The sequence below is a fragment of the Seriola lalandi genome, unplaced genomic scaffold, assembly GCF_002814215.2.
Source record: "Seriola lalandi dorsalis isolate HSWRI2012SDOR001 ecotype SW California unplaced genomic scaffold, Sedor1 jcf7180002054517, whole genome shotgun sequence".
In the NCBI taxonomy this organism is placed as follows: domain Eukaryota; kingdom Metazoa; phylum Chordata; class Actinopteri; order Carangiformes; family Carangidae; genus Seriola; species Seriola lalandi.
In genome coordinates, this window is record NW_019525070.1 from 58,978 (window position 1) to 77,098 (window position 18,121).

General features: G+C 41.5%; 1 protein-coding gene across 1 annotated transcript in view; it reads right to left on the reverse strand.

Annotated features, from left to right (window-relative positions):
* osbp2b (oxysterol binding protein 2b) overlaps positions 1-18,121 on the reverse strand; it is a 48,691-nt gene that overhangs the window by 28,236 nt on the left and 2,334 nt on the right. The window contains exon 2 of the mRNA XM_023413560.2: positions 13,850-14,058. Within this exon, the coding sequence (XP_023269328.1) occupies positions 13,850-14,058 (209 nt within the window). The remainder of the gene's footprint in view (positions 1-13,849; positions 14,059-18,121) is intronic.

The following is an 18,121-nucleotide window of genomic DNA, read 5'->3' on the forward strand; positions in this document are numbered from 1 at the left end:
GGCATGTGTGTGCCTTTCAGAGTTCTCCATCATGGGGAATTGTGACATTGTAAAGCATCTTATTATTCAGGCTATTTATTTGTTGCTTTTTTTGGCAGTTGCTCTCACAGTCAGTTCCATTTTCATGAGCTACAGTGATTCCTACTTCCCCCCGAAATTCCACTTACTAAACTTGCATGAAACTTACATTAGACTATGTTCTACTAAGAACTGGTCTTTATTTTGATTCAATTCAATTCAATTCAATTTGTATAGTGCCAACTCACAGCATACATTATCTTAAGGAAACTTTACAGGCTAAGGTCAAGACCCAGACCTTACAATATCACAGAGAGAAAACCAACAGTTCCCACACTGAGTGAGCATGTAGCGACACCTGCAACAGAACCAGACTCAAGGTGGCGGTCGTCTGCCTTGACCGGTTGGGTTGAGAGGAGCCACTAGATTGGTGCCATTTTGAAGGATTTTGTTGCTTGGTAACAACAGAGGACTAATTTACATCATCTATATGGTTTATGTTAGTCTGTCCATGTATCTTGATCTGTGTCCTTGAACACAATTAAGAAGTAGATCGTTCTATCTAAATAGCTAAAAAATATTTAGAAATCCTTTCATAACAAATGAATGATCAACATCAGACTCTCTGTGAAATTTGAGCCACTTCTTCGTAACAAGTAAGAAATATATCTTTAAATGTCCATTTCTTTATGGCTGCTTTACAACCTTTGAAAAATGACAGTAGCTGAAAGCTGTTTGTGTCTTATTCTAGTTATATTTATTCATGTATCATATCAAAACACTGATCTCCAATCCACACCAGCAGAGAGAGCTACTTTCTGTATTAAAACACATCTTAAATTTATATTAGCACTTATACACACAGCACGTACTCATGAATATCTCTGAACTGTCACACTATGTTGAAACAGTGTAAGAGAGCAGCTAGTTCTAGTTTGTCCTAAGAGGATTTCAGGCTATTGCCTATTAGAGAAATATTTAGAGTTTTGGTCTGACTCATGTTGTTTGTGTAAGAGTGTGCAGAAGCCTACTATGAAAAATTAAAACAACAAGTCTTCTACTACCTATGCCAAACTCATTTCAGTGAACAAACAGGCAAAGTGAGGAGACAGGAAGCCCAGGGCTTAAGAGCACAGCTGTTCAACTCAATATTGTCCAACTGTGACACACGCAACAAAAACACAGATGAAGCGAGAGAGGTGGTAAGATAAAACAAGACGGAAGGAAGAGGGAAGAAGGAAGAGACAATGAGGTAAAAACACTAACACATTTTTCATTGTTCCTCCATAGGTCACATAATCATATACAGAAAAAAAATGAAGTACACTCTATAGGATGCTATTAACCCGCCATGAGCAGTAATTCAATATAGATTTTTTCCCGTCCAAAATCCTTTATCATTTGGACTACACGTTATGCAGGCTGGTTTGCTCGAGAGGGGACAGTGCAAAAATCCTATTAATCTGTAGTCCTGACTGTCCTCACCACTCCATTATATGAACACATTAAACTCGTCCTGTCCTCCGAAAGACAGGTTCTAGGACCCTGGGATATACAGCACCCCCGTTTTTACAGTTTCTGATGGTGCAATAAACTCTCCACACATTATATGCGTACACAGATGCACGTTGCCAATATAACACGTAGGTTTGGCAGGCTCCAACTCATCCATATGCAAATGTGAGGTGGAGCAGGCGCAAAGGAGAGAGGGGAAATGAGTCTGAGTGAGAGCAGTACAGGAGAAAGAAGGGAAGGAGGGAAAGGAGACTGCATGCAGTGGAGTGCAGGAGAGAGGAGAGACGCTGGCGCTGCATTGTTAAAGGAGGCTGCAGAAATGTGAACATCCATGACGACAGATGACAGATGCCACAGAGAGGTAGATGGATGGAGGAATGGCAGCTACCTCTCAAACATATGATGAGGAGGAGATGGCAGGATGAGGAAGGTTTTGTCGCTGGACAGATAGACAGGAGTGTGACAGCTCCGTGCTCCTGCGCTATAGCTTTAGCCATAGCTGTACTGACCCTGGTTGAGTTTACTCAGGCAGCCCGAGTTGCAGAGGGAGCGGACCGTCCCTGGTTCCCAGCAGCTCCGGCCCTTCATCCCACTTTCTGTGGGCCTGATCCCACTCCACGCTCCCTGAGACGCAACACTGCCCTGGGCCGCTACATAATCCCAGCAAGGGGGGGGCTGAGGCAGCGACTTTTTCTACTCAGCATTGCAGTGCACACACACACACACACACGCACACACACACACATACTTACAGTACAGACATACAATGAAGTGGGGAGCAATGAAGGCGCTCCCTCTTGTAATTCCTATCTCCTCTCCTGCATTGCTTCCCTTTCTCCCGGAAACACGCACAAGCACACACAAGCACACACACACACACACACACACACACACACACACACACACACACACACACACACACATTCACAAAGCTCGGCACATTTACAATTCTCCTCCACATGCTTCTCTCAGTGCAGTGCAGATTGGAGAGGGAGGAAGAGAGGGAGGGAGGGAGGGAGGGAGTGAAGCAGAGAGGAGATAGGACTCGGCAGCCAGCAGTCATGTATACAGCTGAGACCATAATGCATTGCCTCCTCTCTGTGACCCGCCATCTGCTGCCTTCGTAGCTTGACAGCAAAAGTCAACTATTTCAGTGTAAGATAAAGTTAAATGGCAGAGATGGTATCAAGGAAAAGCTGTGTGTTTTCAAAAATGACAACATGAGGTGACATGAGGGATGAAAAGATTTCAGAATAAATGGTATCACCAGACAATGGGCAAAAGGTCAAATAATTTTTATTTCCTCTCCTACTGGTTCATGTATATTCCTCTGTTGTCCCCTGATAGATCACTTAAATTCTGACCTCCCACAGAGAGGTCAAGGTCACTGTACTAATACAGCACAATTCATGCCATAGTTAGCCCTGGCTCGCTCGCTCCTCAAAGCAGGTGAAGGTTATCATTTCAATATTACTGCCAGAGTATCACACTCTACAGTAACTCAAGGTCACCTGAACCCATCATGCCCTCTAGAGTTGAAGGGTTTTCTGTTAGCATGCATGTTACAGCATAGCTACATAGGAATGGACAATTATTCAATATATCATTAATGTAATTTAATTTGAATCACATCGCAATATACAGAATGACCATATTATTATATATTGTATATATATTGTTATTGTTCACAAATTTCTGCTATCCAGCAATAGAGGATACAACAAACATCAGTTTGATGATTTTATGTTACTGTGATGATATATAGAGATATGAAAATATCCTCAATATTATCATGATAACTCAATTTCAAGCACATCACACAGACAGACACGCAGGGTTGATGATAAATTGAATTACCAACTGACATTTACTCTCATTGCAGTTCTCAGTTAATAGATTAATAGTGTGAATCTCATATGATTAAAATGAGAATAGCTATAACAATCAGCAATATCTAATTGTAAATCAGCTCAAAGTGTAGTGCATGAGTCCAGAATCTTTCACTGGTCATACTGCAATTTATCCAGGTAAACAGATACATTGTCATTTTGATTTTGCTTTCTTTTTTTTCTTTTTTTTATTGTTTTAGATCATTCAGCCTCATCCAGTTATAAATGATCTCTGTCAAGTGTGTATGAATATTTCATGAGCGTTATCAAAGTGTTAATTTTTTGTTTAAATACCTCTAGAAATGAAAAGATTTGCTTTTTAACCTTGTGTAATAAATAATAACCAGTGTATTTTTAAACTAAAAACCCCTTACATTTATCAGTAATGCACATGAACATCTTTGACCAGGCCTTAAACAAAAGCAGACTGTGACTGCTTCACGGTGAAACACCAGGTCCTTCTTCCACGGGTTGCTGCATGGATAAAATACACAAAAACAGCAGGGCAACAATATACTGAGCTCCCCCCTTGATTAAAACACTGCTTCACATGAAGCTTGTCTATTGTAATATCTGTGTTGCATTCTGTAAAATATCTGACAACAGCAAAACCAGGTAACAGGATAGAGCCGCTGTGGACTGTAAGTGAGGTGAGAGAAGTGCTGACAGGTAGAGATCGTTGGGCTATTAATAAATAACATCACTTAAATGTCCCGGGGCATGTTCGAGGCGGCAATGAAGCATGAAACTTCAATTAATTTCATACTTGACCTTCGTCATCTCTTTTCCTCACTACAGGAAGTTTAACCATACAAAGAGAGGAAATCTGGCTGGTAAAAAACAGCGATATAACTGCTCATTTTATCATGAGCATCTAAAATACATCATCTTTTCATCTGCATTTTTAAGTTGTTTAAACTGTCTGTTCTATAATTTATTTTGTTTTCAGCCATTAGTCTCAGTCTCCATAAAAGGCTTCAAACGTAAGAAATAGCTGTGGACTCTGGAATAAAATCTTGGTCGCTCCAAATAAAGCATGATATTCTTTTGAAATCCCAAAGTTAGGCAGGAATTTATCTCCACATTTCCCTGTTTATTTAATGGAGGAGAGACAGTTGGAAGGCCAAACCGTCTGAAAGACAAACTAAAAAGAAGGAGGGTGTTTAAACAACACGAGTTACAGTCTCATTAAGCCAATTACTGCATTAAGAACCAGGAACCCAAACACTTTCCTCAGCCTGAATGCACAAGCCCTGAGCTCATTAAAACCAGTTAAACAGCTCAGTTCAAGTGAGAAAGCTTTTTTTCACCATGTTTATTGTGCAATGAAGGGATTACAAAACAAGTGTAGACAAGTACAGGGACACACAAACACACAAAAGAGAATATACAAAGTAAGACAAAGACACATGACAAAAACTAACTGAGGAATACAATATGAATTCAAACAACTAGGTCTGTGGCAGACAATACTGTGTATCCAGATGGATGTGTGTGTGGGTGTGTGTGTATATGTATATACGGTGGAGGCTGAGAGCTTGGTGGGCATTCCCAGGACCTTCCAGAGGGGGTTTGCCTGTTCCCTTTGTAACGAGGAAGACGTTTGGGGTGATTGAGCCTGAGATTTTTAAGACATTTGAGCTAATTCGTCAGATAATATCAAAAATTTGTGGCTTCTAATCTCCCCTGGGATTTCCGTTTTTTGTAAAGTTAAGAGCTTTTATCTGTGGGAAAAAGCTCATTTTAAAATGACATGTAAGAAGTCAGACATTCTAAATTTGAGACCATTTAAAACATTAAGCTGTGTCAATTTCTGCAGGAGTAGCCATATAAAGTAAATGTCATTAATCCATGCCAAAAGAGATCCATGCCATTATGTAGACACTGTGCTGCCCCACTGTCACTGAAGCAACAGAAGACCCCTTGAATGACAAAAATCGACTGCAGTGAAACACAAGACGAAACTGAGCTCTCCTAATGGACTCCTGTGGTGATAAAAACCCGCTTATCCAAAGGAGGTGGAAGATCTTTAATTAACCACAAATGTAAGAGTTAAGAGTAACCGCTTCCTGCATCAGCCTATGGTGACTTAAAGTAAGAGGACCATGCATCAACTTGATGATCACAAACAGAAACAACACTTCATGTGAATTCCCCACGCAGAAGAGTGAAATTACAGCCGACTCTCAATACGCTGGGGTAATGAATCATCCAGCCCTGCATGCACTTAGTCATCACTGAAGGATACACTCAAGTCCAGGTAGCATCTTTACATGGCAGCTGTTGGTGCTGGTAGTGCAGTGTTAATATCTCTGTGAGTTGTGTCTTTAACAGCTGGATGTCAGAGGAGTCTTTAAAAATATTGCTGCACGTGTCTTGAAGCATGTAGAAGTAAAGGTAAATATTTCTCCTCATTCATATGCAAATGCAATTACTCTATTTGAACAGACAATCTGCTTCACAGAACATAAATCTTATCTAACAGTGTGTCTACTGCAGACAGGCAGACAGACACCAAGACAACAAAATGTCTGACATACCATGTACTTTTCAGATAGGTTTATGTACTCCTGACTGAAGTTCTTGCTTAAGCAACAACAGCCCTAGATTTGAAAAAGTATGTGAATTTTACATTTAGGAAGTGATAAACATCAGCCAAATGTTTCCATGGCTCCTGACCACAGCTGCAAGAACGAGCAGTATTTTGAAATACCGCTCATTAAAGAATAGTTTCAGTTTCTGTGACATTTGTGGGATGTCTTGCATGTACAGTTTAATGGGCTTAGGGTCAAGACAGATAGCAAAATTTAATCAACCATAACCTGGTGTGGAAGGCTTATTTCTTTGCTAGTGTTAGTCATTATAACATTCTGTGAGCTGACCTCTCTTTAAGATTCAGACTCTAATCAGATACCTTCATATTTTCCTGTGGAAACCATTACAATTCCCCAGATGCTGCAGGTTGTCCAGACGCTGGACATAAAGTTCCCTCCACCATGCTTCATGAATGTGGTGAGGTCCTGGTGTTAATATATTTTTCTTTGTACTTCCAATTATAAGACTGTCTTTTACTTTGCAAAATGTTTAGACTTCTGTATTTGAAACATTGTTAAGTAATCGAGGTTGAGAAACAAAATGTTTTTAGGAAATGTTTTTTGAGGGCAAACTGTTCTTGCATGAACACCACTGTTGTCGTTTTCCTTATTGTCGACTAATAAATATGAACAGTAGAAATGACATCGTGTCCTTGAGATTTTAGAAGGTTTGTTAATTGTGCTAAAATTCTTCTTTTTATTCCAGATCTCCAAACTTAAATTACCAGTCCTTTCATGGAAACTGTTATTCTGCAGGTTCACATACATGCTGCCTTTAGTAAAAACCTGAAAAAGTACAGCTCTTTATGTTGTTTCTATTTTTTTTTACTATACAACCAAGATGAAGATCAGATCACATTTTTAAAAACAATAATGTTGGTTAGCATTTTGCGCAGAATATTGTGACAATACTGAACCATGAACCACGTAATGTCAGCAGCCATAGAAACCAAAAGTAGCAGGGTCTTCTCCAGTCCTATGACTGATGCTGCCTGATACAGACTGCTACCAACCCTGATCTAAAGTCAAGCAAAGAATGTTGTAAAAACAACTCAAACACAACAGAAATCACTAAAACAACCTAAAATAAGTGTTAGCCTTTCCCCCTCTTTTCTGATACTTTTAGAATCATCTTTAGCATCAGTTCAAGACAGTCTGTACGCCACAGTTATTCAGCCTCACAGTTTTCGTCTGTATGGTTAAGTTGTTAAGCTCAACAATTCTGACATTATGTTTTCTGTCTTGAACCAACAGCTTGGCTGAAAGGAATGTTTCATAAAAAAATTATGATTGTTTGTTATCATCTCTCACAGCCCTTAGCATGAAAGGCCACATGCACAAGTTTAAATTCATACTGTTCACAAACAACTGGGCTTCCAACAGTGGTGGCCTTTACACAACTGCAAAACAATATCAAACCCACTGTGTTAGATTATAATGCTGTGAGAAAAACACTATTAGCTGACTGCGGAGAAAAGACCAGAAGTTGGCACAAATAGCTTCACCTGACCAGGAAAAAGAGGTGTCACAACACAGAAATCCACTAAGCGGATAAAAAAGGAGGAAAATGGAAAACTGAACCCTTTACTGAACCACTATTGTCCTAGCTGACCGCCTTGCACAATGTTCAACTAATATTTTAATGACCTGCCTGTATCAGCGTTCTCAATTTCTCAACTTCTGCTCACTGCTGATAAAGCAGAAATGTGACAGAGAGTAAATGTGTGTGTCGACTGGGACACAATGCTAGCTTAATAATGAATTCGAGTTTCTTGCGGCATACAGCAGGTCACTGAGTCACACAGAGCCATACAGTGCAGAAAAAAAAACAAAAACAAAGGACAGCCCGATAATGCCAGGAATATAGTGTGGATTCTGTAACAATACAGTGCTTCAATAGCACTGTCCACTGACTGTATGGAGTTATGATTAACATTATTTATAGATCCATTACACTGAGTTAACAATGGTCTAATACCAAAACACCCATGTAAGAAACAAAAGGCATGACTACTACAAGCACAATATTATATTCGAACCTAATTATCCCACACGCAAAATCATATGACCACACACATACACACACACACACACACACACACACACACACACACACACACACACACACACACACACACACACAAGCAGAACGGAAACAGACTGCTCATAATATTCTGTTATCAAACACATGGCCTCTTTTTAAAGGATAATTTCTGTTATTTTCAACTAATTTTGTTAGTGGTTAGTAGTCCTAGTTTTGGTCCGATCAAGCCTGATCTAATTATTGAATGAAAATACATCAATGCCACCTGCAACACAAAAGTTAATTTAAAAAAAAACAAAAAAAACAGCTATCACAAAACATTTAATCCAATCTACCTTTTTGAATACTTTTTGGCATCGCTGCTACTCTGGCTGCCGTTGTTCTGATGCTTTCCTGTCATACTGTCAGCAGTAGTTAATGTGTGTGAACCATCAGTCTAATATTAATAGGTAAACGATGCGTTTCCACTAACCTTGCAACAATGTTAATTTAGATGGAAATACCATCCCTTGACTGTCCAGATAGCAGTCACGTACTGGTGGGAGTCCACTCAATATACCTCAGCTAGAAAGAGATAGTTTGCCCAGTGTGGTTTCAGAGTATAATCACAGGAAGAGAAGAAAAAAGAGAGGGGGGACAGGATGTGAATTTAGATGTAAGAGGGAAAATGCCAAGTAGCTTTAAGTTAGAAAACAGGCAGCAAATCCAGTAGAAAAATTACAATGAGGTGGATTCATTTCAGTTGTTTAGTTAGGAGCTTGGCTTCATCTGGCAGTGACGTTTGTTATGTTACAGGACTGAATCTGACTCTGATCTCTTTGTCTACATCTGACTTGTCAGAGGGGACTGAGCAGATCCAAGAACTCGACCTCTGCCAGCACACGCTTTTACATCCAAGACAAACAAAGACAAGCGATTCGATCCACAGCGACTGCAGACCTAATTGATGAGGATGATAAGCATGCCATCTGTCCTAACATCTTTTCATGAGCTGAGACAGTAGCACTTAACACAGGATGTGTCCTATTGAAAATTTAGCAGAGGCAGATTAATTAAAAGTATGTGAATATTTATTATATAAGCCTAATATCACAAAATAAGTCATTTAAGAAACTGCTTATTTGCAGATGATAAAACACTTTCAGATGCTGTTTTTGGCTCTACTTTGATTAACAGAGTATGTGTCTACATTTTCCATAACAGTCAAGAGGTGGTAAAAAACATGAAAAAACAAACATTTGATAGAATCTACCATCAGAAAACATTTTTCCATTTTATTGGTAAATCATTAAAATAATTTGTGAGTCATGAATTTATTGATGGAAAGGAAGCTACAGTTACTGCACACATTATCTGAATTTATTGCCATATAGACTGGTGTTATTAAAACCAACACACATATTATATACTCTGTCCTACAATCTGAGTCTCCTGCCCTGCCCAGAAAGATTCAATCACCTGCTCACGATGCATAACGTATGCAAAAGAGCAAAACAATGTACAGTGCTAAATTAATTCATACTAAACGATTTCTATTTTCTGCTGATGGTGAAAGGTTTTTACATGTTACTTCCTTATTTTACTTAATAATTCTCCAATTTCAAAGTCTCAGTACACTTTGACAGTTTCATTGGCAAATATCTACTGTATATAGCCTCTACTGTAACATAGAAAGTACAGATACCCTTGATTCATCCACTGTGAATCAGCCTAAATACACTTATGATATATGATAGACAATAAATACTCAGCAACATCTAATCAACTTAATCAGATACACATGTATGCATGCAAACACACACACACACAAACACACACACACATTCCTGAGGACCACACAACTGGAAGAAAAGCCGTGTACTTACAAGGAGACTCTGCCTTATTCCGTTTCTATTTTTTCCCAGACTTTGCAGGACAATAGCAAGCTTGAAGCTTGAAGAAACGGGTGAAAGAGCGAGAGATGGACAAAGCAGAAGGTCACTCCTTTCAGAACTAAAACCCCGCTGGAAGAAGAGCAGAGTAAATGACTTACGGAGAGAGAAGGGGAAAGAGAGGGAGAAAGAGGGAGGGGGCGGGAAAACCAGACAGCGAGTGAGAGGGAGAGTGGAAGAAAAAGGAAGAGTGAGTGCCGGAGCAAATGTAGGGAAAAAAAAACAAGGGAGACAGCCAGGACCAAGAGATAGGGACAAAGAAGGAGGGGTGGAAAGAAGGACAAATGAAGCGTGTTTAAAGAGGCATTCCTAATCTGCCCTCATGTCGTCCTCTTTGATATCCCTACTGTTTCAGGACCATGGACAGAGCACTACCTGTTACTGTAAACGGAGAGCGGTGGTTGGGAAGTCAAAATTAAAGGAAAAAGATAAAGGAAAAGAATGGGACAAAAAATTACGCGAGCAAGAGGTTGAATGTAAAATATCTGTAATATTTGAACCCCTATGAGTAAATCATGTGACTACCAGCTTACCCCGCACACATGACCAGAGTCAGTTTAAGTAAAACCTTGCCCAGGGACTGTCAGACTGACTTGCTGATCAAACAGTGATGCAGATCAATGCACTGTTGTTCGAGAACTAACGATACACATTAGCTTGCATGCTGGGAACATCAGAGTCAGGTGCTGTTTCGCTGTTGCCTACCTCAGCTGTATCTGCCTGAACTCAGCTAGACCCAGAGAAACCAGTGACTTGATGAATGGTCCCAGCATCTATGAATTTCTAATTTTTTCCACCAACTTCCACAAAAGCTTTCCAGTTTCCACTAAAATTTACCTTCTAAGCAAATTTTCACTTGTGTTAAATTCAAATAGAAGCAAATTCAAGACACCACTGGAAAAAGTGATTCATTGGGCTGTGATCCCACTTTCACAAGCTGAGGCAAAAAACCAGGCCGGCAAACCCATAAGAAAGGTCATGCTGAAGTGAGGAGAAACACTGCCCCCTGCTGAATGTGTAGGGCTTAGACTACAGTGAATAGCTTCAGGAAGCTGTTAGAAATACAATCTAAGCCTAAATTAAAATAAGACCCACTCATGGAATGATGGGTAATTTACGAGAGAGGGCTTATAAATAGAAAGGCTGCAGATGTGACACCAGTAGTAATAAAAAACTAAAGTCACCGATTCAAGGTTCAGGTCAGTTGTACACAGGGAGAATCTCATGGCTGACAGACAGAGAGACTCGAGAGTCAACTCAATACAGGAATTTTGAAGTATATAACTGGATGTAAAGATTTTAGAAATGACACCATGTTCCAAAGCAGAGGGCTAAGGTAAAAACATAAGGATATCAAGTTGTAACTTTGATCTCTATCGATAAACATGATGTGCCCACAGTTTACACTGTGCTCTCCTGAGGAGATCAATAGGAGCTCTTTGTTCCCCTGACAGAGAGGAGAGGGCAGGTTAATGAATGTAGGGCACCCTGTCACTGATCCATGTTTGTCTGACACCATGGACAAAGAATGAGATGCTCAAAGAGAGCCTGATGGCAACAACATCCATACATTTCATTTTGATAAGCTCTGACAACATATATACTCATTCAGTGACATATTAAAGTAGTACTCTTTAGTAGCAGCTGCATGTGCAGATATTTGATTTCCTGTTGACGGACTCACACAGTGTCGCTTTTCTCACATTCTCTTAAATCCTCCTCCCACAGATAGATTAGCTGTGAAAGAGAAAGGTAGAGAAAACAAAAGACATGTATTCTTTCTCTAAGCTTTAAAGCATTTACTGACTCAAAGCTTAAACCAAGTACAAAAAATGTATTGCTCATAAAAAAATGTATGACAGGGAATTATAGCACTAATGCAATAAATACTATAGCTTTCAAGTTTTGCGTTTTAAACAGAGTATTTAGTTAATCGTTTAAGAGGTTCTGACTGACAGGGCTACCTCGGCTTGGATTTCAGACTCAACAGAAACCCTGCACTACAAGCTGGTGTGGACTTGGAAGAAGCAAGCATTTAGGTGGCAGGGAGGGACTTTTGGGCATTGTCAGATCCAACGTTTTTTTCCAGCTTGACCCATACCAAGGATTTTGTTTTTTAATCTGTCTCTCATGAGTCTCCAGCTTTACTGAAGAGCAAAACAACTGCACTACATCTTTAAATGTCAACAGTTTACTGAGAATAGTGGGATAAGGAAAAACTGCTGAGTCACTGACAGACTTGTGAGTAAAAACATATCATTTAGTAGGGAATGGCACCAATCCTTCAAGCAAACATGCTGACCTCACATGAGAAACAGGTAGTTACCTCTGAGCACACCACTGAAGCAAACTGATCTGGGCAATGAGTAAACAGACAAATGGTAACTGACAGCTTGAGGAATGAAAATATATACAACATATTATAACTGACCTTCTCTATTTTAACGAAACGCTAATACGTCAATCATTATATTAGAGTAAAATCATGGTTATACTGCAGGCTTATATTTGGATCATTTTTGTCATAACTTTTATGCTTTACTATAACCAAAAAGCTAGCTACTTCATTTTAGCATTAGATTGCAGAAGCATTTATATTATAGCTTTTGCAAACCTAGTTGAGATGTCAAAACTATCTTAACTAAGGTTGCTCTTCATTTCACTACATTTCCAACAGATACTTTCTTTTAAAAGGAATTTCAAGAATCATTAAACTGAAACCGTGAATCTTGCCATGGAGCCAGATAAGAACAGTGATGCCAAACTAAAAGAAAAGATATACATGTTTAGATTTATGTGTTTTCCACCTGCTCTGGCTGGTGAACTACTTCTCTTGAAACGTACCTGGCAAAACATGTTGTGCAAAACATAGGTTAAATACACAAAGAGAGCCATGTTCTAGTAAGGGATATTATATAACACAGAACATCAAACTGTGGCAGCACAAGAGCTGTCCAATTGAACTTGACAACAGACTTGCTGCCAAAAATATGCATTACACAAATACACACACACACACACACACACACACATACACATCAAATACTGTGAGCTGGTCAATAGCCTAACCTTTTCAAAATACAAATACAAGCATTCCTCTCCTACTTACGGGGAGTGGTAAGCTAAAAAGCACTCACATTCTCCCCCTGTCTATATTTAGTGATCTGACTTTCAAATGGAGGCCAGGGGAATATATAGCCTGTGTCAGTCTCTGTAGACCCCGTCTGCAAAAGACTGTGGCGGAGAGGCTATGGGATGATGCCAGGGTGAAACGTGAAGAAAACAGTCCTCCCAGGCTTTTCCCACAGCCTTTGACCAACAACACCTTAGGAACCATACAAGAATAAATTGCCCCTTGGAAAGGAGAGTGTTCTGTTGTCAGGAGGAGGATGAATGGAAGCTCAGTTCTCACGGTACCATTAGCATACTCCAGTTTGTTTTCCAACTCGACTGAGCAGACAGCGCTGCCCTCTCCTGGCTCACACAGGAACCTGAATTACATTAAAGAAGAAGAGCTGAAACACCAGCTGTGCTGAATATCAAATAGCAGGGAACACTGGAAACCAGTGGTTGGACTGAGAATCACGTTGAACATGTTGAGTCAGTACAGAACACACCTTTCACCGTGCAGGGAACGCAATGACTGAACCAACAATTCAGTTCAGAGGATAACACACTCTTGGCCCAGACTGTATAAGCCCAGCCTTTGTTTGTCAATGTTAGATTCTGACCATTAACCTCCTGCTCCGGTGCCTCATGGGTGCATTATACTCTTTTAGCTTGAACTCCCACAATAAAACGCATGTCACGCATCTTAAATTTTAAATGTAAGTAGCTGCTTGCTTCGGCTGCCCTTACCAGATTGATCGTTCATCATGCGGATGGCTTTAGCTTTGGCCAACTCCAGCGCTGTGACCCATCTCTGCCGCTCCACTTCTGTGCTAGCCTTCAGGTGGTAAGTGCGGCCACCACTGCTCAGGACAATATTGCAGGCGTCCTCTGTGTCGATGTGTGCCGTGGCCAAGTTGATTGTTCCACGACACGTATGGGCCATCTCCGCCTGCGTCCTGCAACAAAAGACCAGGCAGAAGGAGAGAAATAGAAAGACAGAGAGAGAGAAAGAAAGGCAGACACAAGCGAGAGCTGAGGACATTGGTCTTGGATATGAGTTAATCATCATTGCTCATAGAATTTGTCCTAAAAGCAGTTCATTCATAAATAGAACATTGCAAAAATATAATTCAGCAAGGTTGTAGGTAGGAGGTAGGTAGCAACTGACATTCCTATGGCCAATAAGCACAAGCAGGGAGGCGAGGAGGGAAAGAGGACTGCCACAGTGATCATGTCAAGAGTCACCTTGAAAGCCAAGCAGTAATGTAAGTACCTGTTCATTCGACTGAACGCACGCCATCTCTGAAGCACATCTATTCATGAAACCTAAACCTGCGTTAGCTAATGTAAAACAAATGGGATGGTTTGAACTTCTAATTCGCTCAGCGTGACCTGCCTGCCCTGTTGTGGGTGTGCAGAATTGTGGGTATTCTGTGTAGCCTCCACTAAGACCAACTGTTGCACATTCAGTGGGCCACAGTAGTCTAGATAACAAGGCCATTGTCTGGCTCCAAGCCTGTGTAGTGAACAAAACCAAACAATGAATAACAGCGTGAACAAAGAGAGAACAGAGTGTGAGAGGTGGTAAAAAATGAAAGAGTGATAGCAGGGGAGAGGGAGCCAAAGCAGTAGGGTAAGAGATTAGAACACAGAGGAAGGGCAACAGATTATGTGTGCAAGTCTTAGACAAAAGAGAAAATTCAAGAGAAACATTAAATTTACTGTTGTGTGGTGGAAAGCTGGCTGTCTGACATTCTTTCTCAGTTAGACAAGCTAAGCCGCAGGGCAGGGACGGACCATCGTGTCCCTCAGAGAGCTGAGTGTACGCAGATTTTCAGTGCAGCCACAGACAGCTGATTTTGCTGATTAACACCTTCAACCAGAGGGCAGCAGCTAATCAGTGAAATCACATGCTGTGGTGGTTGCTTCAGATAAAACAAATCCTCAGACCTCCATGTCACAATTGCCCGTCCACACCCTTGGAAACAGCCCACTTTGAAGCATGCAGCCATGCAATCATGTGGATTTGTCTGTGGGCGCTAACATCCATTCATCCATCCTCAGTGGGCTCTCACTGCCACAAGCAGCTGCCTCTCAGCAGCACTAAACCCTACACCAGCTCCAGTCTCTGTTGACACTGACAAGGTGGCTGCCTCCCTACTAAGTCAGAGGTTGAAATGTATTTAAAAGTTCTGCCAGGCAGTGACTTCCCTCACACTGCCTCTACTGGCTGAAGTCAAGTCTTGTTATGATGCCAATCCAGAACAACGCCTCAGTGTACCGCTCTTCTGCTGGCGCTCGGTGCACATCAGTTGTGCAGGCAAGACCGCACTGGGGCCATGCGAAGCCGTGACGAGGCCGGGCAGAGATCCTGAACAGCCCGGTTTCCAGCCTCGCCCAGTGGAGCTCAGCTGCAGAGTCCTGGCTGTAAGAGGGGCAACAAACTGAATGTGCTGCTGATGAGTAAGATGAGATCCATGCAGATCACCTCTACCCTGTGGGGAGGCGAGGCCATGCAAAGGCCATGAGATTATAGTCAAGAAAACTACAAAAGCTGGGAAAGAGAGATAAGGACTACAGGGGCATTAAGGCTCTAGAGGGGGGGGGGGGGGGGGGGGTGGAGGTGAGTGGGGGGCGGCTAAGGGCATGAGAGAGGGTCCTGCATGTTGCGCTGAGCCATGAGAGAATTGCAGTGCTTTACCTGTCAGTCCCCTGTGCACACATCCTCATAAAACACAAATCCACCGATCTGGAGCATGTAATGACAGAACAACAACCAGTGAACAACACAGAACAGACGGCCATAAGCATGAGGAGACATACACAGACGGGCAGGGGAAATAGGACACAGTACCCAGAGCATGAGAATGTATATAGGTTTTGTTGTGGCTCAGGGCTGAAATATCACAAAACATGGAGGGAGAGAGCCAGAGAAACGCTGGGGAACATGCCGTGCTGAAGACAAAAAAGAAACATAAGACAAGAAAACCAAAGCAGTGATAATGCAATATGGACAGCATGACATGACCTGCTGAAAGACTGAGGCAATGAGATGGTGAGAATGTGGCCAGACTCCCTGCTCAGTTTAACGTCACTTTGCTGTTCTCACCTTCACATAAAAACAAAAAGACCACCAAGACAGGCACGCACACAGAGTCACTTTTACACACACAGACAGACAGACACACAGACAGACAGACAGACAGACAGACAGACAGACAGACAGACAGACAGACAGACAGACAGACACACACACACGCACACACACACACACACACACACACACACACACACACACACACACACACACTGTAGCCTGGTGCGAAGACCAACGAAGAGCCCATTAACAAGATTAGATCACAGCATCCACATCTCTAGCTCCAGTCACTCTGCTGATGTGCCAAGCTAGTAAACAGGGTTCAGGTCAGGCTTTACCCTGCAGCTGGGCCCAAGGTTGGCTAGCTCACCACTCTCCTGCCACACCTCCCTTCACCCAGGAGCTGAGTGTGCCAGCAGTAACACCATAACCTGACTCTCCAAAGGAACACAAATGGTGCCGAAACCCTCTCTGACCACTTACTCTGATACTATCTAGTTACTCTCCTGCAGAGAAGGAAACGTGGCCGGCCTAGTCTACTATGAAAGACAAAGCCAGATTCACTGATACGGCAGCTCCAGTAGCACTCAAAGCTTTAATGCCCTGTAATCTTCACTAAAGCACCAAGCCGGATTTACTTCAAGAGGTGAGCAAGTAGTGCTGAACGTATTAAAACTGGGAGGAAAAGTCAATAAAGAAATTAAAAATGAAAGGAGTTCAGTGAGAGAGGGAGGACAACGATCTTGTCACATGTCCTGGCAGAGACGGCACAATGAAGCTCTTTGGGTGAATTAGGCAAAAGGCTGATGTGGAGTAAAAGACAGTCAGCCTTGCAGTGTCAGAGCCAGAAGTAATCAATAACAAGTGCAACGTTGAATCTCTATAAAACTCATTACAATTTAACAGGCGGGAGTGCTGAGTGTGTCAGTTTGTCCACAGAGTCAAAGCATTGACTACAGTCCTCCACTGCCCTTTGGCTTCTCAGCTACAAGCTAGAGAATTAGGCCTTTGCTTTGACAACAGAAGGCCTTGGGAATGGAAGTGATCCTTCACCTTATTGGCTAGACCTCTAATTGGCAGTCGGTCACTATTGATTTATCAGAAATATAAACTGGCCTTCTAAAAAGGGAAAACAAATATTTAACACTGCAAATCAAACAATTGGTGAATGCATGCTGGGCTACATCCGATGTGACATAATGCTTCAAACACACTAAAGTCACTGAAAATACTTGTGTAAGAGCAGCAATTGTAGACTAAAGTATTATTAAATTAGTCTTATAATTGTAAAACAAGAATAAAAATGTGCTACAGAAAATGTAGATCAGAGAGCCAACACAATTATCACTTCACATACAATGAAGACGCCATCATTAACATGTTGTAACATTTGCCTGACTGTTTCCCTTTTACTTCACTCACAATACAAGTCAGACAGTCAGTCAGCCAGAGAAGGCGCACATAGAGGCACACAAAGCCCGAAGTCAGACACACACAATGTGGTTTGCCAGGAAGACATCAGTGGAGGGGACAACTCATCCGCTTCACTGCCTCTGTGCTCAGATGTCGACAGGCTACCTTTACCTCAGGGACAGCAGTCACCTTACAACATAATGGACTATTAATAGAGGGTAGAGGCAACAGGCATCTTTCCTTTCACCAGACAGGAGTAGGGCTTTGGCTACCGTACCTCTGTGTCAAATAACACTTTACTGACAACAAAAGACAATCAGTCTGCATGAGAAGGTGTGGCACTGGGGTGCTGGGAAAGAATGTAGCATGGGATGAAATGGGCTCCAAATGTGCTTTTAATCAGATGTTTTTGCAAGCACAACCAGCAAAGAATGATTTCTATCCAATCCAAACATTTATATTTTGGAAGATTGCATTCACGACTTTTGGAGCTGCAGGGAAGCATGGTG